The sequence below is a fragment of the Pelophylax lessonae genome (assembly GCF_965119305.1).
Source record: "Pelophylax lessonae genome assembly, chromosome: 4".
NCBI classification, from domain to species: Eukaryota; Metazoa; Chordata; class Amphibia; order Anura; family Ranidae; genus Pelophylax; species Pelophylax lessonae.
Genome location: NC_138771.1, coordinates 625,210,502 through 625,234,712, shown reverse-complemented (window position 1 = coordinate 625,234,712; position 24,211 = coordinate 625,210,502). Strand labels below are relative to the sequence as shown.

The 24,211-nt window shown below is 43.4% G+C and overlaps 2 protein-coding genes across 2 annotated transcripts in view; one reads left to right on the top strand and one right to left on the bottom strand.

Annotated features, from left to right (window-relative positions):
• Nucleotides 1-1,578: 1,578 nt before the first annotated feature.
• Nucleotides 1,579-19,216, bottom strand: MCM7 (minichromosome maintenance complex component 7). The gene is made up of 15 exons (XM_082257018.1): nt 19,058-19,216; nt 14,263-14,342; nt 10,985-11,149; nt 8,615-8,739; nt 8,043-8,223; nt 7,462-7,599; nt 7,218-7,367; nt 5,796-5,910; nt 5,516-5,647; nt 5,211-5,294; nt 4,684-4,895; nt 3,938-4,119; nt 3,581-3,833; nt 1,936-2,045; nt 1,579-1,790 (listed from the first exon to the last, which is right to left on the bottom strand). The coding sequence occupies exons 1-15, from the start codon at nt 19,083-19,085 to the stop codon at nt 1,583-1,585; spliced, it is 2,163 nt and encodes a 720-aa protein (XP_082113144.1). The 5' UTR covers nt 19,086-19,216; the 3' UTR covers nt 1,579-1,582.
• The window catches only part of AP4M1 (adaptor related protein complex 4 subunit mu 1), a 56,733-nt gene continuing 51,257 nt past the window's right edge, over nt 18,736-24,211 (top strand). Inside the window, exon 1 of the mRNA XM_082257019.1 lies at nt 18,736-18,803. The gene's annotated coding sequence lies outside the window, so the exon portion shown is untranslated. The remainder of the gene's footprint in view (nt 18,804-24,211) is intronic.

Sequence of the window (24,211 nt, the reverse complement as noted above, 5' to 3'; positions counted from 1 at the left end):
CTCATGTTGGGCCATCCTGGAAGGTGAGAGGAGAAACTGGATTTTTGTCTTACTGTAAAATCCTTGTCTCTTACGTTCATTGACTGCTGCAGTACCCACCCCTCTATTTTGAGCTGGGTTGGTATTGTTTCTCTGACACTGCTTTGATACAAAACTGACATCCTATGCAGGGAGAGGGTATACCCCCTGGGACTGCCCATAGGCGTAGCCAGTTTTTTCTGCCTAGTGTCCTACTCCTGTAGGGGGCAGCATAACCCTAATGATATGCATCAGAAACTGCATCCGTCATTGAACTTCAGAGAAAAGGACTTTATGTCAAAAATCCAGTTATACTTATTCCAAATGGCTCTGCTAAACGCTTATGCGCTAAACAAGGTGTCAGGAAGAAGTGGATCCCTTGTAAAATTCTAGGAAGAGATCACATGCCTTCCATATCCAGAAGATGCTGTGGCCCAAATTCATAATCCAGATGCAGTGAGCTGGCTGCATGAGAGGCATATTCCATATGTCCTCCCTGGTAACCCTACCCAAACAGCACCCCATAGATGTGTTAGTAGAAAACAGATATAGGCGTGACATCCACTTTTTTTGTCCCGCCTGGTCTCTATACTGGACTGTTTGTCCCTACCACACACTAGTAGAGTATTAGTATAGGGTACAGCAGTCTAGGGCCCACTTACACACAGGGTCATGAAAGAGGTTAGATGGCAATCACATTTTGAGAGACCCTAGCCTGGAACGTTTAACTATTTTTAGTTACAAAAGTATTTAAAAAAAAATAGTCCTTTTGAGTTGTTCTTACTCTCTGTACTTTACAGTATAGCAGTATGTTATGTTACAGTTTCATCATTAACCATAGTTTGCTTTGCAGCTATCACCATTCTACTTTATGCCATTATAATGTAATGTTTTATTGTTAACAGTTTATTGCTTTGCAGGTACACCCATAAGCACGGATTTGTTTATTCTGACAGCAACAGCATTTGCTCTCAGCATATACGCAAATCGATGATTGCAGCGCTGTAGGAGGCGATTTCACCACAGCAATATATAAAAAAAAAGTGAAAATAAATCTTGCTTGGGTACAGCATTTGCTTGACTGCGCAATTACCAGTTAAAGTCACGCACTGCCAAATTGCAAAAAAATGGCCTTGTCATTAAAGGGGGTAAAGCCTTCCAGTCCAGAAGTGGTTAATTGCAAGATCTTTCCTCAACATAAGGCAGTACCAATTGTGTGCACATAATAAATTCAGTATCACAAGTAAAAAAGTCTTTATTGAAATTACTTCAGAGACCATCATTTTCATTGTAGTCAGAAAAACAAGTCTCCATAGTAAGGACCAGAAATACCTGAAGTCAACTAAAGGAAAATATAAATGCGTCAACATGTCATCTTAGTATAAGCGCAACACTAAACAAAATGTGCCACTAGGCAAAGCTAGATCAAATGTATGCTGCCTCTGTATGCCCGCAATTGTCCATTTGCCCATCAACGTGAATTCCTGAAGAGACTTAACAGCCTGGCTGTAGCAAAGTGTTTGATGCACATCAGTTATTTAGACAAGAAGCGTGGAGTACATAATCACACAAAGGTGATCTTTGTCCGGGCTTGGTTAACCAGCCAAACGTTCAGCTCCTCATATTCTTCCAAGGCAGCTTCAAACTGTGCTGGAGTAAAGCCTTTGGAAACACAACGCTGCTCAGCTTCGGAAAATTTGACACTGCGTGCCCCCTTCTCTGGAACCATCTCACGAACTGTGGCAAAGATCACATCAGCAGGTCGCTGTGTCCTGGAAGCAAAAAAAAAAAAAGGATATACTTTAGTAAAATTGTTATAGACCTACTTAAATAGCCATGCAGCATAACGAGGAAGCTCCCAAGTCTGAAGATCAAAGACAGCTGGGACATATCCAGATCAGGTTTAAATAGTTTTACCTTGCAGTCTGTCCTTTGTCACCCAGCAGAGAGTCTTTAGACATTTCCATTAGCCTCATTGCTTCGTTCACATCCTCTTTCTCAACAGTATCTTCAAGACGCAAACGAGCCTATCAAAAAGGGAGTAGCATTTGAGATGCATTAAAAAAAAAATAAAATATTGAAAGTAAAAGCCCATGTTCTGATTTTTTGTAGCAAGAGAAGTCTCTAAAGGCAGTGATAAGTCACTTAAAAGCCCTCCTAGCTATTTATCATTTGTTAAAACACATCCAAAGGTTTTTACAGGCATTGGTGCTGCATCAAATGGCCAAACTGTAGACAACAGACCATCACACCTCTAAATTTGTTAACATCTTATTCCAAAACTATGGGCATTAATCTAGTGTTGGCCCCACATTTGTGGCTATAGGAGCCCTGCTTTTCTGAAAATGCTTTCAGGATTGAGTTCATTCTACCAAAACAACCTTTTGGGAGGTTCGGCACAGATGTTGCATGAGAAGACCCGACCTCGCATTCAGTTTTCCAATTCATCCCAACGGTGTTGGGCAGGGCTAAGGTCAAGGCTATGCAAAGGCCCACTCGAGTTCCTCCACACAATACTGGCTAAACCTAGTCTTCATAGGCCTGGCTTTATGCACAGGGGCACAATCATGCTGTAACAGAAGAGTCTTCCCCAATCTGTTACACATAAGTGCAAGTGTACAATTGTCCAGAAGGGTCTTTAAATCCATTAGCGTTACAGTACCCCTTCACTGCAAAACCACAAAATGAATTCAGTTTTGAAAGGGGCTTCCACATACTCTCCTGCCATAGCACCGGTGTGACTGGGAACACATTGACTAAAACACTGCAGCCTATTGGCAGATCCAGGAGTGATACATGCAAGTCTTTCAAAATCGACATATTCCCTGCCACTATTCTAAAAACAGAACACGTGTTGGTGATAGGCAATAATTAGCAGGTTTGTTCAGTCATTTTATCAGCCTAAAAACAGAAGTGTTTGGTCATTATGCTGTAGTGTTTTGCCAACACTGTCAGACCGAGACAAGTGCAATGCTCCTAGGACACACCAGCAGTTGCTCCTATCTCTGCCTGTCAACATCGGCCTTTCTGGAGAAAATTGGGTGCCTTTGATTCTATCTGCAGGCATCAGAGCTTTAGGATGATGGAGGTCACAGGAAACTCGTGAAGTGCTGTCCTTACAGTAGGACCATCACACAGCTACCTGCACGAACAGCACTTTGGAGCTCCAAGGACAAAAAAATTGTTCCCACAACAACAAACACCACATTCTCACTTTAAGTTTTCCGATAGCTCCAGCAATTTGCAGGATGGAGGGCAGAAAATTGGTCTGACCCTGTACAGATCTTCCCGTTATCTTAGCCCAATTGGAGTCAGGATCTTGTGTGTCCCACCCTGATACAAGGTATAGCAGGAAATGACAAATTATGCAATATGAGGGTATTTCAGTATATTTACCGTTATGGGGGGGTGAAGGGAGAAAAGCAAGAACTAGGAGGAACTACGCAAACTAGAGGGGTACGAGCACTGGTATACATTGGGGATCCAATATTTTAAGGACAATCCAGGACCTACAGTTGTATTGCCCACTGCCAACTTAGTATTCTGATACTCAGGTCTTTACCAGAGCTGTAGAGAGGCGCAGAACTGCCAACAGTGTCCTTGCAGAGGTGAATGTGGTGTCTTTATTGGTTCTTGCTTCTTTCCTCATCTCCACATACGCAGCGGTCAAATAATCAGCAAGTGATTCTGGAATTGCAGGTTGCTTCCTCTTGCACATAGTGATGTATCGCCTCATCAGCTTCATATCCAGAGCTTCAAACTGGGATGGTGGCTGTTTGCTGTGCTGGTGGACATACGTGATGTGCTGAGCCAGTCTAAAAAAAACAATAGACTTCCATTAGTCACTTTGCCACAATCTGCAGATGTGTAAAATTATATACATACATACACAAACACATCATAAAAGCTAAAGGGTCACCTGAGATCGTTATCCCGATCTGGCTTGTCCTGGATTAGCCAAAGCAAGTCAAATCGAGACAGTAAGGCAGCAGGGAGCTGGATGTTTTGCTCTACACTCTTCTTCGGGTTGTATCGCCCATATGCAGGATTTGCAGCTGCAAGGATGGAGCAGCGAGCATTCAGAGTGGTCATAATCCCAGCCTAAAAAAAGAAAAAATATATGTAAACAAACCATCAATTTGTTCCCTCCAGTGTCTGTCACTTGATTTTTGCTTTCAGTTAGCATCCCCCACCTTTCACATACATAAATTATCTGTGCCAAGGCTAAACAGCATAAGTGCCTGTGACTGCCAGAGCTGTAAACACAAGGCATAAATAGTCCGACTGCCTGCATCAATGGAAAGGTTATCCCTCAAAAAGTCCAGCAAGTGTTCTTATTGTGCCTACACCAGGGATATGCTAAATGTGGCCCTCCAGACGTTGCAGAACTACAAGTCCCATGAGGCATAGCAAGACTCTGACAGCCACAAGCATTACACCCAGAAGCAGAGGCATGATGGGACTTGTAGTTTTGCAACAGCTGGAGGGCCACAGTTTGCATATTCCTGGCCTACACAATAAGACAATAACGCATGTACAGCAAATATCAGATTACATTGTTACTCACCAAGAATTACAAAGAAAAAAAAAAATAAGGCAACTTAAACTTACATTTAAGACCCACTATTACTTAGAATGCACATGTACCATCTATCTGATACTCACCTTGGCAATGGAGATGGTCTGCTGCTCCATGACCTCATGAATGGCTGTGCGGTCACTGTCCATCATCTTATCAAACTCGTCAATACAGCAGACACCCTGATCTGCCAACACCAGAGCTCCGCCTTCCAGAGTCATCTCCCCCGTTACTTGATCTTTCATTACAGCAGCAGTGAGACCCACCCCAGATGAACCTCGCCCAGTTGTGTACTGACCTGCATGTGAAAAAACAAAGTCACTCACCTGTTCGGACAAACAAAAGGATCTAAAATGCTAGTTGTCTGGCAGTCTTAAGATGGATACACACTATACAACTGTTGTTCGATTTCCTTTCAACTACGTAGTGCAAGGGGCCTGCTTGATTGCATACAAATTGAAAGTGTTTGTTTTTTTCCTTTTTAGATTTACCAAAACCATATAATAAGAGCTCAATCCTAAAGAAATTGTATAGTGTGTATCCAGATTTAGAATAAGCATGCAGCCAGTAAAGTCTGATCTGCATACCTGCACGTAGCACGCAAGATACTCACTGCGAGGAGCTAGACGGTCGATGTAAGACAGAAGCTGGGACTTTGCTACTCCAGGGTCTCCCATAAGGCAGATGTTTATGTTTCCTTATAAAAAATTAAAAAAAAAGAAGAAGGCGTTAAAAAAAAAAAAAAAAAAAAGGTATAAAGGTCAAATTGCATTTATAATTACTGTGAAGCAAAAATCAAACTATAAAAAAAAAAAAAAAAAAATATCACAAGACTACTACAAGTTGTGCTCAGACTTCACTAGGACATCCTCCACCCACCACGTTCTTGTGAAGTCAGTAGGCCAAGACATTACATACCTCTTATCTTCATGCCACGGGGAGAGTGGTCAACACCACCCACCAGGAGAAGCAGCAGCGCCTTCTTTACATCCTCATGACCATAGATCTCTGGAGCAATGGAGGCAGCCAGCTTCTCATAGAAATCTTCCTCTAAAAACAGAAGTGAAGACTTTCATTACAATAAACCCTGGTAACTGTACAGGTTATTGGAAACACCTCTGCCCTCTCAGGGGGCATTTACAAACTAAAGCTAAAAACACCTTTTAAGAAATTTAGTTTTTACATCGCTTCTGCACACCTGTAATCTGTCGTAGTTCCTCTTCACTCAGCTCCTCTGTTCCCAGCTCATCATCCTCGGTTTTATTCATTTGAATGATTCGATGAGCCTCCAAGTAAGTCTCAGAAAGAAGACCCTACAGAAGAACACTTTTTTAATGTGCCAAGCCCCATTAGCTCTTTTTTTTTTTTTAAACCAAAAAAGCTTTAGTGAAGTATTTAGCACAGCAGTGTGCAGTATGAAACAGTACAATATACAAGCCTCAGACTTTAAAGCATTTCACCCGCGATCAGCAGATGCAATGCAGGACTCCTGCATGCTTGTCAGTGACAGCGGCTTCAGGAGTTGGAATATGTTCCACCTTAAAAACAAGTGGAACATGTAACATTCCCAAAGATGAACTCATCCTTAAGGCTGGGTTTACACTTGGTCTGAACACCCATGTGATCCAATTCCAGTGCGGATCAAAAAAAGGGTCCTGCACCATTTTGGTCCAAATGAGATGCAAATTTGCTTGTGATCTGCACAGCAATGCAGTGCGAATCACATGCAATGTCTGATTGCACCAGTGTGAACCCAGCCTTAAACATTTGTAGCAAAATCTGATTGTTATTGTGGGTCTGCAGCATGACTGTAGGCCTAAGACACCAAAGAGAAAAAGTGACCGCACTCAGATAAATGAACTTGGTGTTTATTCCCATTCATAAAAGACAACAGTGCATCGAACAGACATGGACACGGTTGACATGTTTCAAGACTCTGTAGGTCGCTTACTCATAGGGTTATGAGTAAGCGACCTACAGAGTCGTGAAACATGTCAACCGTGTCCATGTCTGTTCGATGCACCGTTGTCTTTTATGAATGGGAATAAAAACTTCAAGTTCATTTATCTCTGAGTGCGGTCACTTTCTCTTTGGTAGTTTGATCACTGGATGGCGGATCCGACCAGCACCTGGATATCTGTGCCTCACCTGAGCGGCTTTCCCTGTGTTGCTTGAATGTAGGCCTAAAACAGTTGGGTGAAAATTGCCCTCATTTACCAGAATGTTGCAAACAGCAGTTCCAAATTTTGTTATGTTCACATGGACAGCCCCTATGAACATAAGAGTTTAAGGTAGGGTGGCATTTACTTACAGGACCCAGACATTTAAGTGTAGGAAGTGGGGCTTGAACCCAGCCCCTTGTGATAAAGTTTTACGCGGGGGGAAAAAAAAATAGAGACACGATTTTCTGCATTAGGGTGGGGAATAGAACTAAAACATTACTAGGGGTGTGAAGTGAGTGGTGAGCCCATTGTGTCATGGAGGAATCACCACCTGTGCCCAGAAGCCCTGGATAATGGGGCAGGCAAACAAAATTGAGAAAAAGTGTCCTTGGGTTAATTTTTCTTCTTTTTAGATACACTTTAAATGCATCAACTGACTGAAGATTCAGCTCACTTACCTGTACTACTTGCCGAAAACCAGTTTTTAGCATAGGAAGGAAGATCCCAGTAATGCCGATGTGATCACCTGGCTGGGCCAGACGGGTATTCTCTCCTCGCACGTACACAGTCATACAGCGGGGAATATTACCAACTGGTACTTGGTCACTCTAAAAACATACAGAAGGCAAAGACTGTTAGATAAAGTTCTCTTAGGAGGTTAAACAATTGGAAAAAATAAAAAAATAAAAAAAATCCACTTACATGCTCCTGAATCTTCAGTTCCTGGAACTTGACAAACTTTGACCCCCTAGTTTGTAAGTAGAGTCTGCCACCTGACCGGTTAGTCTGACACTCTTTACTTGGACACATTAGGAGAGGCATGAAGGTTGGGGACTGGATCTGTAACAAACAAAGTATATAAACTAAGCCACACAAACTTCTATTACTACATTTTCATACCCTATACCTCCTCCGCAGACCAGGCACCACCACCAATAGGCAAACCCAATTCCTCTTAAATTCTGCATTTGTATGTGACTCCAAATAGTATAATTCACTCTACTAGGGATAAGGTTGCCATCATCCCTCAACACTTTACATTTCATTCATAACTCCTAATGGCATTTTAACTGAATTTTAAATGGCAACCAAAAAATTTTGGCAGAAAGTAATGCATTGTGGGAAGCCAGGATGAGTATACATACATGTGGCCCATGTCACAGATGAAGCCAGCAGGTTTGGACAGCAAGTACTAAAGCTGAAAAGAGTTTGCTGTGCAGTAGAGGGGCGAGGTGAAAAAAAAAATTGCAGACAAAGATTTGTTTTGAGATCCGGATACTTACTGGTTGATAAGTCTCAGCACCGCACTGATCACAGGTATAAGTTGCTACAACCATCATGGGTTTGACCTCTGTGACCCTGGTCACAATTCCTCTCACAGTAACCAGTTTACCAATTGAATCTGCTTTAACATCACGGACAACACGAGCTTTGGCACTGGAGGGAGTCTTGAAGTACAGTTCACTGGAAAGGGGGGGGGGGGGAAGAAAAAAATAATAATATTTGTAGAATTGTCCATGTCATAGTTGGCAAAAGAAAAAAAAAGGACCAATATAGCTTTAGGAACACAAGTGTTGGTCATAACCTGGCATGTGCATTTCAGAACACTACAAGTTGCAAGATTATAATGCCAGAACCCATTGCAAACAGGCCGTTTTCTCCCCCTTCACAGAAGAGTGGGCCACCAGACTTGACCTTAAGGAGAAATTCCAATAAGTTGGAAAATCCCTCTGTATAAGGTCAGAAACATCCTAATTTTCACACCTGTAAGGCTGTAACAGTACACAATGTAGTCTGCCGTTACTGGATAACCCTTTGAATATCAACTAATAAGATTTAAACGGCTGCTACTTACAATCTTCTCATGAGCTCTGGTGGATACTGGTTGTGGGGGTCCCGGATCTCTGAGGGGTCTCTGCCTCTCTGCTCCATCATTAACCGATGTTCTATGTAGACATCTAGAGAGTCTTTATGCACAACCTATGAAGAGTTAATTTTTTCAAGAGTTCAGTACATCTCTCCAACATGTGTTCATTGCCCTATGTTTGGTATTAAACTCTGCATGTAAAATATTGTCTGGTGACCCTGTCAGAAGTTAAGCCTCGTACACACGCAACAATTGTTGGCCGACCGATCGGCCGTCTTTTGTCCAGTGTTGTTGTGTTGGTTGGAATGTGCTCTAGACTGCACACGAATTTTATCGGCCAACAAAAACCAACTTCAGAAGTGATGTCATGTTCTGGTTTACTTTTCCTGTGTTTTTTCTTCTGAGCATGCCCAGACTTGCTCATCACATCTTTGTCTGCCGAAATCTGTACTGACTGAAGAACAATCGGCCGTTCTGTTGGCCAACAAAAATTTTATAGCCTGCACACCAGATTTTGTTCGGCCGAAAAGTGGCAGTCGGTTGTCGGAAGCATCATACTAACAAGCCGACAATCGGCCGATCAGATGTTGGCCGAAAATTCACGGCCAACAATCGTTGCGTGTGTACAAGGCTTTACACTCATTCCAGCATGCAAAAACCATAAAAAGCTTAATGTGATAAAACGCTAATTGGAAATCTGAATTCTCAGTCTAAAATTGGGTGTGCCGATAATTCAAATCAGTTGTCTTCAAAGCCACACAGAATAGTAAGCACACACCCTGCATAAGACCCTGATCATTTTGGGTGCAGTGTGTTAATCCTGCTCACCGCATCTTTGATAGTCTTTCACCAAACATGTTATAGAGAGTTAAATGGTAACACATCGAAAATGCATGGTACAGGTATGACCCTGGCTGTACATCTTACTCCTGTCTGTACGATAAATCATACTCCTGTGATCCCGGCTGTACATCAGAAGCAGCATATTTTGTCTACCAACTTTATCCATAAAACCAAAATTAAAGTGGAAGCATAATCAAAAATACTAACTAAGCCTAAACCTACTTTTACCCCTATTCCAATTACCCTGTAAAGGAAAGCACTATATACACCCATGCTGAGAGCGATTGTCACATGAGGATTTACTAAAGCTGGAGAGTGCAAAATCAGGCCCACTTTAGCATAGAAACCAATCAGCTTCCAGGTTTTTAATGTCAAAGCTGAAGTTAGAAACAGACTGGCTTCTCTGCAGAAGCGAGACTGATTTTGCATTTTCCAGCTTTAGAAAATAAACTCCACGTCGTCTCCAGCGATCAGCTTCAGTGAAGAGCAGGAGATCGGCGACAACAGCTGCAGAGCCTGGTTGAGGAGGTCACCCATAGGCTTACCAAAGAGCATCCGTTGTCGGCTGTCCCTCTACGCTGAAGTAGGCACGGGGATCTGATAATGTGACCGGACAGGAGTGCCCGGAGTATATGTATGAAGACATATCTTTCCTTTCACAGGGTGGATAAAATAAGCTTAGAATGGGGGTGGGAACTGATTTGGGCTTAGTATTTTACTGAAAAAACACTTGAATACAAAGGTTGCCAATACTTCGGTCCTACAACAAGCATTGAGCTGGTGAAAAGTCAGATCCTCCAAGGCAGGACCAGTGCAGGGTAAGCACTGATGAGACACCTACCTGTTCAGCTGTGTCTTCCCGCTACTTTCCTGCACTGTACATGGGAAAAGAGGACGAGACGACAACGGTGGGGGTAAAGAGTGAAGCACTTCTGACAGGGTTAGATTATCTGGCACCTGCCTAAATTGGCCCTAGAATGTGTATGAATGAATGAATGAGAGTTTGGGATCTTATATTGTAAGCTCCTTGAGGATAGGGACTGATGTGAATGTACACTAGAGATGTGAAGCAATGCATAAAGTGACAGCACTATACAAGTAACTGTAAAATAAACTGGGGACTCACTAGTACTATAATGGGAACTACAATCGGATGTATAACTCTGGGGGGGGGGGGCCTTCACCACCAAGGGAGAATGTTACTTGGGCTCTGTTGACTACCAATGCACATTTCTCATCACCACCAACTTTAAAATTTGGCCACAACCCTTTAAAAGTTTGCCGCAGATCTTTTGAGTATTAAAAAAAGTAGATCACCTCCTCTCTGGGGTTGCTGACAATATGATTGGGCCGTACTCACATCTCAACTGAACAGTCCTAAAACAAACCCAATGCTTCCAAGTATGAAGAACGCAAAAGACTGCCTTCTAAATTAGGTTTGTTTTGCAATTTTCCCCACCAATTCATGAGTCCCAGTACGACTCTTATTAGAAGCCTTCCATTTTCTGCATTCACCTCTTTTTCCTTATACTGGGGTAACAACTCCTGAACCGCATCAGCGAAGAGATTGGTGTATCTTCTGGTGTTCTCACAAATGGCATCCACCAATTCAGGATCTTCTTCTGCCAGATCATCCAGGTCTATGTAGAGAGAAACTTGCTCCCTGTGGGCAATCTTTGTCTGAAATACAAAAAAATTAAAAAACACCCCAATTAGCAATGAACAAGCAGGACAGCGTAAATGGTAGAGCGCTGCCATATTACAGAGGTTCACAAATATAAAAAAGTTAAAGAGGCAACAACCAATATTTTAGGAACCTGAATGGACCATGTATTGGAAATATGGGGGTGTTAATACCCAGATCCCAAAACACTATATGAAGCTAATACACAAGACACTGGCTCATTTAATCATCAGATCACAGGCCCAATGACTGATACTGTAGCTAATTGTGCTGCCAATGGTTGAAAATAGTAATTTGCCGTCTTCTACCCCCATGTCCACGTCTTCCATTCTTCTCAATGCAAGTATTAGAATGCTACGGATAACAGGTACAAGAGCAGATTTGCCAGACCTGGGAATGGGGAGAACCCCCCATATCTTGTCTTATAAAAAAAAAAAATCGACAGGATGGGGGGGGGGGGGATTTATCCAAATTAAAGCTGAATTCCAGGAATGACAATGTTTACATTGGTTCAGCTTGTTCCAATGAGTGTATGTATGCGCCATTCCTGAGGAAGCCGAGAATCACTGTAGTATGCACTGCTACATCGCCTCTAGCTTCTGAATACCATGCCAAGCGCTGCCCTGCTGCTTACTGAACGCAGCAAGAAGTCACCCACTCAGCATGAACACCATTCAGAGAACACTTTTTTCAATAAATGCCAAGTGGATGAGGAGAAGCTTGGGGTCTCCTCACCCAGTCTTTCCACCTTGTCCAATCAGAATGCTTTGCTCTACCTACAATTCATCTAAGACAGCAGTGAATGTCTGACCCTTCCCCACGCAAAACACATTTCATTAGGTTAGGGCTTGAACGTCAGTTATTCTCAGGTGAACTTCACAAGATAAGTCTGTATTAGCAACACCAGTAACAAAGATGGCCCCTGTCCATCTAGAACTGGCCTTCACAGCAAGGAGCGAATGAAAGGGCCAAGTATTTAGCAACACCATGATCCAGTTACCATCCTGAAGAACTATGAAAGGACAGTTTTCAAAGCTGGGAGAAGGTACCTGCTCCCATTTTCGAACGATGTGATGCTCAGGAACAAAAGTTCTCCCCCATCCCGTCTTCTGGGACCCTGGCAGGTTCCAGAAGACCGCATCCACCAATCCAGGATGCATTGCGCACCGGGCACTCGGCTGTGAAGCCACAAGCTGTCAGAGCCAGGTGCCCATAGTGAGATGCAGGTGCCGCTGAGGTAGGACGGAGGATGATGAGCTCACCGCTGGACTCCTTTTTAAGAACAGTCTTCTACCCACCTTCCATTAAAGCACTTCAGTCCCTGGTCCTGGAAGAAAACTTGGACTGGGGGCCCCCTATCTACTAGCACAGGGGCCAAAGAAGATTGTACTAGAGAATGTGTCCCTGCTAGGATCAGGGAAGGAAACAAATAACCGAGGCCAACAGAGATGACACTTTGAACGTGGACCTTGTGTTTACTGTTCTAGAAAAGAATCACCCCCCCCCCCCCCTCCTTTAAATCAATCATTTTATTGCTTTGCAGCCCAAATTGAAAATGGTCTTCAAGTCATTCCACAGATTTCCAATGGGGTTTAAGTCTAGGCCATCCAACTTTTTCTCCTTCAACCACTGTGGTCATTTTTGCAGTGTGTTTTGGATCATTGTCATGTTGGAAGGTAAACCTTCCAATTGACAACTTTCTGGCAGAGGGCAGCAGTTTTTCCCTCTATCCTGACAAGTGCTCCAGTCCCTGCTGTAGAAACACTCCCATACCAGGATATTACCACCTCCAAGCTTTACCGTAGGAATGGTGTTACTTGGATGGTGAGCCGTATTGGATTTCTGCCATACATATAGTTTGGTGTTGAGGCCAAATAATTATACATTTTGGTCTCATCTGACCATAACACCTTTCTCCATGTGGCCTCAGAATCTTTCAAGGTGCGTTTTGGCAAACCTCAGTCATGACTGCATGTGGCCTTTCTTTGACTTTTCTTGCAACCCTCCCATACAAGTCACATTTGTAGAGAATTTGTGATATTGGCACATGCACACAATGACCGCTCTGTCAAATTCCTGCAACTGCTTCAGAGTTGCTGTAGGCCCCTTGGTCGCCTCTCTGACCAGTTTCCTGCTGGCTCTTTCCTCCAGTTTGGAGCGAAGTCCTGATCCAGGGAGGGTCTGTGTTGAACCAAATACCTTCCACTTCTAAATAGACGTCATTATGCTTATAGGCATTGATAAAAAAGCATTTGACTTTTTTGTATCCATCGCCTAAATTGTGCCTGTCCACGACTTTATCTTTGAGATCACAGTGACATTGCATTGCCACCCATAGTGGATTGTTTGCTTCAGTTGTTCTACAAAGGACTGAGATGCTCCAGGAAAGCTCTTTTCAAGCTGAGCTAAACAAAATGACAACAGCTGATCACAGTTGAAAGTCCAATTGCTTTGTGGGCCATTGAGAAGGTGATTAGCTGTACCTAATCCAGTTTAAAGTAAACCCCTGTTATATTTCAGTCCCAATATTTTGCGTTTGTTTTCTGTAAGACCTATTTTACTAATTAAATCATTAATATTTTTGTGATTGCCATTGCTCCGTCTCCCAGTATCTTTTAAAAGTGTATTTAAATACCTTAAAATGCTTTTAAAAGTACAGTGAAAGTTATAAAAATATGCCTAGTGTATTTAAATAGGGTCTTTTTCACGGATTTTAACTTTTCACGGGTGGGTGGGTCCGGAATGTAACCCCCATAATGGAGGGGGGTTTACTGTACAAGTCATTTTTAGGAGAGGGGTGATCCTTTTACCAACTCAGTGATTCGGGTTTTTACATTTTTATATTTTTTCCCTGACACTTTATTGTTCTATCTTTCACTTGGATTATAAGTTGCATTGAGTGAATGCAGCTGGCTAAAACATAAAAAGGTCTCCGTAGCAACAAAAAAATTTTAATGGGGGGGGGGGCATTGTTTTCTATTTTTCTATACCCACTGTAGGGGGGGTGAAGCCATTCTTATGTGCTATCCTGAAGACGATTGGGCAAAAATGACAGCAGAATAAAAATGACAGCAGAATAAAACATGGAGCACAGACATCCAACACTCACCAGCTGTGTTCCATATTTAAAGTGCTTCTTTCCAAACTCATCATCCTTGTAAAATTCCTGAAGGAAGGTTTTGCATTTTTCTGGAAATAAAAGATGGAAACATTGACTTTTAGTTAAGGATTAGAAAACAAAAACGTACAACAACTTTTGTTTCAAGTGGTAATGAGCCAAGAACTGGTCTGGCATTTAAGGAAAACATCCACACATTCCCTCAACTGGTTTAGCAGTCTACAGAGCACTCAAGCAGCCCTGAGGCTACCAAATAGGTTTGCATTGGGAGCCAAAGCCACCTACTGCAATTCATTGAACAGAAGCTGCCTAGGGTGACAACCCTGCTCCTCCAGGTACAGTAAGGATGATCACCCTAGGACAGAAACTTTGACTGGCAGGATTATCAGGTGAAAAAAGGAAAAACCCAGAAGAGAAGACAGTGTAGCTCTTATATTTAAAGGATAATTGGTTATCCTCCAGTGTTGCAGTTCATTAGCCATTGATTTTTTTTTTTTTCTTAATGAATGGCTGCAATTGAAGGCTTGTCTGCTGCTGGTCATGGCTATTCATGAAACAGAAGAATCAAGGGGGACTCGTCTGTTATAAACGCAAGTCCACTAAAGCAACCACAAGCTCATAGCCTATGGGGATTGGGGAATGCAGCTGCTGTAAGGCTTACTGAGCTGGCCAGCTGCAGTTCTGTTCCACTACCACTCTTGTGTCAGTGAAAGGGTTGAAGTGACCAGTTCATCCTTGTAAAGGCTGTAGAAGCATCTTTGCTTACTGACCAGTAGTGCGTGTCTGCAACCTCTGCTGTTTCACTGCAGATACAGTGCACGGATGTACAAGTCAGCAAGAGAAGTATTCCATACATCCTGAAATGTCAATGCCTGCAGCAGCGAAGCAGTGGAGTTTGCAGACATAAGTCAGCAGAAAGGCAAGTGCACGTTCTTTCACAGTGAGGCTCCAGCGATGCACGCCTCTGAGCGGAAGGGAAAAAAATAAAAATCATGTACAGGTATGTGTTTTCGGGCCTAAGGGCTGCCCTGCCACAGTGCATGTACGCGGGGCGGTCCTTACGCAGTTAAAGGATAAGTTCACCTTTTGAAAAAAAAAAAAAAAATGCTGCACATTTATTGCCAAAAAAAAAAAAAGGATGCATTTATTTTTTTCTACAAAGCCTAAAGAGCATTGCACCAGCATTCAGCAGATGGTGGGTGCAAAACAAAAGCTCCTGCAGACTCAGGATAGCTGACTAGACTATTTTCCCTCCAATACGGGCAAGCAGGCAGGGCCCCGAGAGCAGGAAAAATCAATAAACTAAGAAAGTGTTAATCAGTGCCCCCACAGTACACTTACTAACTACAAGCCGCCAGGCACAACAGATGATGGTACTTTTAGTCTTATTTAGTCACAGAAAACGTAAAGAATGAAGTGGCCATGTGGGAGGAGCTCCCCAGCCTGCTGGCGGTGGGTATATAGGAGCAGGTATTCTTGTAATGAGACCCTCAATGACTCACTTGTCTGCCAGTTGATCTAAAAGAACACAGTTTGTTCCCCAACCATACTGGCTGGGGAAAGGGACACCAAGACCTGGAAGTGATCTTTTACATGTTGCTTCAAGCTAACAGAAGGGAGAGCAGCAAACTGATGTTTTCCGATCTCCCCGCCCCCTGTACCTGGCAGAACGCTGGTCCCAGGTCTGCTGATTAGCACATGATACCCAGGAAATACGGCCGGGGTGCACTGCAGTAATGGTGGTATGTGGAAGTGATCCGGCGTCTATAGGCTCTCATTTTCATTAAGTAGCCAGTAAGTCTAAGAACAAGCTTTCCTGTAGAATGCATGGATGGGACAAACCACTTGCTTACAATGATGACCTTTACCTCAAAAGAATAAAAATGCTTATAAAGCATTAAGCCGGGCCCTTTCACACGGGCGCTCCGCATGTCCGTATATTATCCTATTTTTTTTTGCGGGTGATATACGGACATAATGTATGTCAATGGCATTGCGGAATACCATCCGCTGACATCCGATTTTCGTCCTTTCAGTTCTGTTCCGGTTTTTGGAACGGAACCCTATTTTTGTTTTGTTTAAAAAAACGGAACGGATGCAAAATTGCATGTTAGCGGTGTCATCTGCTGACATCCGCAATGCCCATAGACTTACATTATGTCCGCATATCATCCCCAAACGGATGGGATAATATGCAGACATACAGAGCGGCTGACAAGTGTCGTCCGCTCCGTGATAAAAAAAAAAGTGCCGGAGCGGATCGCAATGCGGTCCGCTCCGTGTGAAAGAGCCCTAACTGGACTTGACTTCCATTTGTTAGTGTGTTTGAATGCGCTCGTACATCTAACGCTGCCCCCCCCCCCCCCCCCCAGTGTGACAATGGTGCTGCCTGCTGTGTTCCTGCCAGAGTGGGGGGTGCTTTAACTAATACAGGTAGTGTTACTGGCCAGGTCAGATAAAAGGAGGAAAAGGCCAAGAAAGAAAAGAAAAAAAAACAGCCACCAGATCCAACAACTGGTGGTAAGCTGCAAGCAATAGATTACATTTTGGTGGTGAATACTGCCTCGAGTGGTGATATGAGTGTATTACAGCCTGATCTTTTTCTATCTGCACACACACACACACACAAATATCATAGAAGCAGTGTTAATTTTGTCGACTAAAACACTTTCGTCGACTAAATTAACACAATGTCAACTAAAATACGACTAAAACAATTCAGATGACTAAAATACGACTAAAACTAAAATGGCATTTTAGTCAAAAGACTATAACTAAAACTAAATTGAAATTTGCTGCCAAAATTAACACTGGTGCATGCTCAAAGCTTAATACCATAAGTAATAACATTCGATTTTTTACTCCAGGACCAGCAGTAGTATATAATGAGTTTGGAAATTGTAGAGAAATACTTAAATAATGCATTACAAATTACAATTGAACTACACCCATTCGATTATAGATGACTAAAATGAGTTTTAGTCGACTAAAATGTAGGGCGTTTTAGTTGACTAAAATATACTGGAGTTTTAGTCGATTAAATACGACTAAAACTAAAACACTTGCAGAAGACTAAAATGGGACTAAAACTAAAATGCCATTTTAGTCCTAAGACTAAAACTAAATTGAAATTTGCTGCCAAAATTAACACTGCATAGAAGGCAGTCATCGCACACACTGGTGGTTCTGGTCTCACATGGGTGGACTGTGTTTTATAATGAAGCGACAACACACAGGGCCACATCACACTTCCTCCACCAGGACTTTGTGATTCCGATGTGCTATCAGAATACAGCTACCTTTCAGACTCCGCAACCGGAAGTGATGATTGGACGAGAACTTACTGCGCATGCGCTCCAACCTGGCTGCTATGCGTTCCAATAGCTTTCCTAAGAGGGGGTGGGGGGGGGGGGGGGGTCACATGACCCGCGGCCATTTTGGAAAACAACAGGAAGTTTACAGAGAAGCGCTGCACGCTTGCAAGCTCTGCATTTTAGCTTTATCATGAACTTTTACATGAGTGCAATTTGGTTTTCTAATAAATGAATATTGAGTAATACAGAGAGCATTAGATCTGAAGCAGATGCGGACATCTTCTTACATCCACGCAAGTCTTGAATTTTACATTTAAAGCAGAAAACTCACCTTATATACTGAACAGTATTACATTTCTATTATTGTAATATAGCGAGAGACCTGCAGTTAGAAGGTGGCGGCAGCCATCTTGGTACACCCAGCACGGCTCGGTGACAAACGAATTATATTGAGAAATAAGACTATTACACTCGGTCGCGGTGGAAGAGTCTATTTCAATATACAAGGAGAGTTTACTGCTAAAATAAATGTAAAAAATTCATGACTTGTGCCGATGTAAAATGTTTGCTGTTCTATCAGAATACCGCTACCGATCAGATTCTGCAACCTAAAAGTGACGCTCGGACAAGAACAACTTGCTGCGCCATGGGTTTCCTAATGTGACAGAACATGAAGCAGTGGCAGACATCTTCTTACACCAATGAAAGTCTTGAATTTTACATTTTAGCAGTAAACTCACCTTATATACTGAAATAGACTAACTGCGATCGACTGAAATAATCCATTTCACTATATAATCAGTGCAGGGTGTACCAATATGGCTGTCGCCACCTTCTACCTGCAGGTTTCTCACTATATTTATATAATAGGAATGTAATACTCTGATTCAGTATATAAAGGTGAGTTTACTGCTAAAATAAAATTCAAGACTTGTGTGGGTGTAAGAAGAAGTCCGCAGCTTTTTCCTGCTCTGTCACATTAGGAAACCCATTGGAACGCATGGCGGCCAGGTTGGAACACATGGCGCATGCGCATTAAGTTTTCGTCCGAACGTCCCTTCCGGTTTCAGAATCTGATAGCGCACAGGTCACAGAAGCCGGTCACATGACTCGTATAACCCGGAAGTAAAAGCGCCCTCCCTGCAACACCCTACTAGCCAGAAAGGCTGATCCGGGCCTATCCCTCCCGGAATGTAGAGTGGTGACCACCCCGGCCGGGTAAGTCTATACAGCAGAAGGTTTCCTTACTGCAGTCTCCGGCTCCGCAGGCCTCAGAGAAAAAGTCTCTGTATATCGGGGACCCCCCATTCGGTAAAGAAGGGTATATGGAGGGAATAAGGCTGCTCCGAGTGTTGCGGATTACCACAGAGTGTCAGAGCGGTGACCCGGTGTGAGCGCTGTGTTACCTCACTATACTAACACACTGCCTCCATAGCCGCCCCGTGACACAAAGCACTTCGCATCCTCCGTACCTTTCTCGGCCTGGTAATCCTTCGGCATCTCTGCTGCTGGCGATGACGGATCCGCTCCGGCTCTGTACGACTCGCTGACTGCTCGGCGGTGCCTCTAGTTTCCCGGGCTTTCTTTTCGCGGGCTTTTGCCCACTCCGCTACGCGATTGGCTGCCCCGGAAAGCTGTCACGCTCGCTCGCACCGCCCCTTAGCAACAGCGGGCGGGGCACGCGATTTGGAGCCAATGGTTGCCCGGCTGCTGGACCTCTAATGGCGAACCAATAAGACGCGTGTGATTGGCGCTCGCGGCCCGCCTCCTTCGTGGAGCGCAAGCCAATGAGATGGGGAGAGTGAGAATTTCCCGCGTTTCTTCTTTGTTGAGCTATTCCTGTGGTGAGGGAGGGATTACCTCAGAGAGAATGATGTGTGTGTGTTACATGGGACTGCATAGCCTCAGAGATAACGATACTGCAGTCAATCCATCAGACAGTTCCAAATTAGTGGTCATGCTATCAGACAAGTTTTTTTTGTGTTGAAAATTGAAGACGGAAACATTATTTGACACAATACACAGCAGATTGTAACCTACAATATAATTATTACACAAATGTGTCATACACACCCCCTCCCCCTCTACCATATCTTACAATATGGTGGGATTTTACTGTGGAAGTTTAAAGATACAGAGCCCCAAATATCACCCCTTAGGCTACAAACTGACATTTTTTCAAAAATGTTAAATGGGAGAAAAATAAAATCTCCCATTGGACCACTACGTTTACAATGCAGATGTGTCATACACCCCCCCCTCTACAATATCTTACAATATGCTGGGATTTTACTGTGGAGATTGTGTCTGTATCTTTAAATCTTCACAGTAAAATCCCACCGTATTGTAAGATATTGTAGAGGGGGGTGTGTATGACACATCTGCATTGTAAACGTATTGGTCCAATGGGAGATTTCCTTTCTGACCCACTTTGAAGTATTGTGAAAATGTCAGTTTGTAGTCAATGGATTGATATTTGGAGCTCTGTATCTTTAAATTTCCACAGTAAAATCCCACCGTATTGCAAGATATGGTAGAGGGGGAGGGGGTGTGTATGACACATTTGTGTAATAATTATTTTGTAGGTTACAATCTGCTGTGTATTGTGTCAAATATTATTTCCGTCTTCAATTTTCAACACAAAAAAAACTTGTCTGATAGCATGACCACTAATATGGAACTGTCTGATGGCTTGACTGCAGTATAACGATGGCTGTGTGTTACATGGGACTGTGTTACCTCAGAGAGAATGATGGCTGTGTGTCATGCGGGACTGAATTAGCTCTGAGAGAGCGATGGCTGTGTATTACATGGGACTGCGTTACCTCAGATAATGAGGACTGTGTGTCACATGGGACTGCGTTACCTCAGAGAGAACGATGGCTGTGTTTTACATGGGACTGCCTTACCTCAGAGAAAACGATGGCTGTGTGTCACATGGGACTGCGTTACCTCAGAGAGAACGATGGCTGTGTGTCACATGGGACTGCGTTACCTCAGAGAGAATGATGTGTGAGTTACATTGGAATGTGTAAGTTACCTCAGAGAGAATGATGACTGTGTCTTACATGGGACTGCGTTACCTCAGAGAGAACGATGGCTGTGTGTCACGCGGGACTGCATTAGCTCAGAGAGAGCGATGGCTGTGTCTTACATGGGACTGCGTTACCTCAGAGAGAACAATGGCTGTGTGTTACATGGGACTGTTACCTCAGATAGAACGATGGCTGTGTGTTACATGGGACTGCGTTACCTCAGAGAGAACGATGGCTGTGTGTCACATGGGACTGTTACCTCAGAGAGAACGATGGCTGTGTTTTACATGGGACTGCGTTACCTCAGAGAGAACGATGGCTGTGTGTCACATGGGACTGCGTTACTTCAGAGAGAACGATGGCTGTGTTTTACATGGGACTGCGTTACCTCAGAGAGAACGATGGCTGTGTTTTACATGGGACTGCGTTACCTCAGAGAGAATGATGGCTGTGTGTTACATGGGACTGCGTTACCTCAGAGAGAACGATGGCTGTGTTTTACATGGGACTGCGTTACCTCAGAGAGAATGATGTGTGAGTTACATTGGAATGCGTTACCTCAGAGAGAACGATGGCTGTGTGTTACATGGGACTGTGTTACTTTAGCGAGAACGATGGCTGTGTGTTACATGGGACTGCGTTACCTCAGAGAGAATAATGGCTGTGTGTTACATGGGACTGTGTTACTTCAGAGAGAACGATGGCTGTGTTTTACATGGGACTGCGTTACCTCAGAGAGAACGATGGCTGTGTTTTACATGGGACTGCGTTACCTCTGAGAGAATGATGGCTGTGTGTCACATGGGACTGTTACCTCAGAGAGAACGATGGCTGTGTTTTACATGGGACTGCGTTACCTCTGAGAGAACGATGGCTGTGTGTCACATGGGACTGTGTTACTTCAGAGAGAACGATGGCTGTGTTTTACATGGGACTGCGTTACCTCAGAGAGAACGATGGCTGTGTTTTACATGGGACTGCGTTACCTCAGAGAGAACGATGGCTGTGTGTTACATGGGACTGTGTTACTTCAGAGAGAACGATGGCTGTGTTTTACATGGGACTGCGTTACCTCAGAGAGAACGATGGCTGTGTTTTACATGGGACTGCGTTACCTCAGAGAGAACGATGGCTGTGTTTTACATGGGACTGCGTTACCTCAGAGAGAACGATGGCTGTGTTTTACATGGGACTGCATTAGCTCAGAGAGAACGATGGCTGTGTTTTACATGGGAATGCGTTACCTCAGATAGAACGATGGCTGTGTGTCACATGGGACTGTTACCTCAGAGAGAGCGATGGCTGTGTTTTACATGGGACTGCGTTGCCTCAGAGAGAATGATGGCCATGTGTCACATGGGACTGTGTTGCCTTGTACTTTAATACATTTTTTTTAATCGCTTGCTGACGAGGCTTTTTCCAGCACTTTTTGTGTACAAGTATAAATCAGTAATTTTCTGCTAGAAAATCACTTTTAACCAACAAACATTAAAATATAACAGAAAGTTTCCTATCAAATACTTGCCGTAATTTTCCTTTCCTGATGGACTCCACGGCAGCATATGTATGTGTTAACCTCCCCTCCACTCATCCCCTATAGCAGTGGTCCTCAACTCCGGTCCTCAGGGCCCACTAACAGGCCAGATTTTAAGTATTACCTTGGGGAGATGCAGACTAGAATACTGCAATTACTGAGCAGCAAATGATATCACCTGGGATGTATTTCAGTTATCTTGCAAATCTGGCCTGTTAGTGGGCCCTGTAGGCCAGGGTTGAGGACCACTGCCCTATAGGACCCCACTCCCATGAATCTTTGCTCAGAGTCAGAGGCCGTGTTCCATAACTAGCTTACTCATGACTCTGGGAGGGAACTCCTGCTGCCTTGGAGTCTTTTAGGAAAGGAAAATTAATTAAGTATTTGATAGGTAATTTTCAATTGCAGAACAAAAGTATAGGGTTTAATTGACACTGTCAAACGACAGGATTTGTAAACCAAAAATTTACAGAAGATAAAGAGGCCGGCTCTACATAATAATGGGCCATAAATGTATTGATCGGGGACCACAAGGCTGCCCTACCTATTACATTGGGAACCACATGCTGCAAAGCTGCCCAAGATGTAGACCTACTCCTGATCGAGTGAGTGGTCACCATCCCCAAAGGAGCCAAGTCTTTCGCTCTGTGAGTCTGTCGGATGGCCCAGACGATCCATGACACAATTATCCTAGATGAGGCACTTTTCCATTTTTTTTTTTTATCTTTATTTTTCTTCATAAAGACAAATAACACAGGTTACAAAAAAACAAAACATAAATCTCTGTTAATACAACCAAATAAACTAGTCATGGAGGGCAAAAACAATGGCCCGACCACCAAGGCACCTAAGACACTAACCAGTTTAATCACTTTACCACTAGAGCATTTTGCTGTCTTACGTCTGGGCCACTTTTTGTGATTCGGCGCTGTGCGACTTTAACTGACAATTGCGCGGTCATGCGACGCCGTACCCAAACGAAATTTACATCCTTTTTTTCCCACAAACAGAGCTTTCTTTTGGTAGTATTTGATCACCTGTGCGATTTTTACTTTTTGTGTTATAAACAAAAAAAGAGCGTTTATTTTGAAAAAATAACAATATTTTTAACATTTTTTTTATATGAAATTCCCCCCAAAAAAGATTTTTTTTTAAATTTTTGGCCAATTTGTTTTCTGCTACCCATGTTTGGTAAAAAAAAATCGCAATAAGCGTATTTTGATTGGTTTGCGCAAAAGTTATTGCGTTTACTAACTAAGGGAAAGATTTATGTCATTTTTGGTGTTTTTTTTTTTAACGCGTAATGGCGGCAATCTGCGTTTTTTTTGCGGGAGTGCGACATTGCGGCGGACAGATCGGACCCTTGACTGACATTTTTGACACTTTTGGGGGTACCAGTGACTTACTGCAGTAATCAGTGCTATAAATATGCACTGTTACTGTAAAAATGACACTGGCAGGGAAGGGGTTAATTTTATTGGAGAGGGAGGGGTTAATGTATGCCTGGTGCTTACTAACGTGTGGGGGGGGGGAGGTGACTGAGTGAGCCAGGGACAGATCGCAGGTTCAGCTATGCTGAACACTCCGATCTGTCACTCCCTGTCACTTAGGAGATCCGCCCGCTCTGTTTACACAGATCTCCAAACTGGATTCCCCGACGATCGGGGCAGAGCATAGGCGATCGCCGCCGCTCCTCCCTTGGCCCGACTCCCGCTGTGAATGAAAACAGCGGGAGCGCGCCTTCAGGGGAGGAGTCTAGCGACGTCGCTAGACGATAACGAGCCACTGTGCCGTAGTAGCAGCACAGTGGCTAGTGCTAAAGTGGTTAATAACATTAGGGAAACAGTACAGAAAGTAGGCATTACATGTAAGCCCATATAAAAAGTGTATAGAGAAAAGTACAATGGCCCACCTAAGGTGACATCTGCCTTGATATAACTCGGCTCCACTTTTCCATTTGTCCTTTCCGGCAAAAATAATAAACAGGTGTTCTGAAGCCTGAAGGAAGCTGTAGCTTGTAGATATATCTTCACAATATCTGAGAGATTCCTAGAACC

Excerpts from the sequence above, each read along its gene's own strand:
- MCM7 (XM_082257018.1), bottom strand. The coding sequence starts at position 19,085 with ATGCCGAAGGATTACCAGGCCGAGAAAG. Across the intron at positions 14,343-19,057 it reads GGATTACCAGGCCGAGAAAG|AAAAATGCAAAACCTTCCTT; the intron begins GTACGGAGGATG and ends TTTTATTTCCAG. Across the intron at positions 4,896-5,210 it reads CGACCGTCTAGCTCCTCGCA|GTCAGTACACAACTGGGCGA; the intron begins GTGAGTATCTTG and ends TTTCACATGCAG.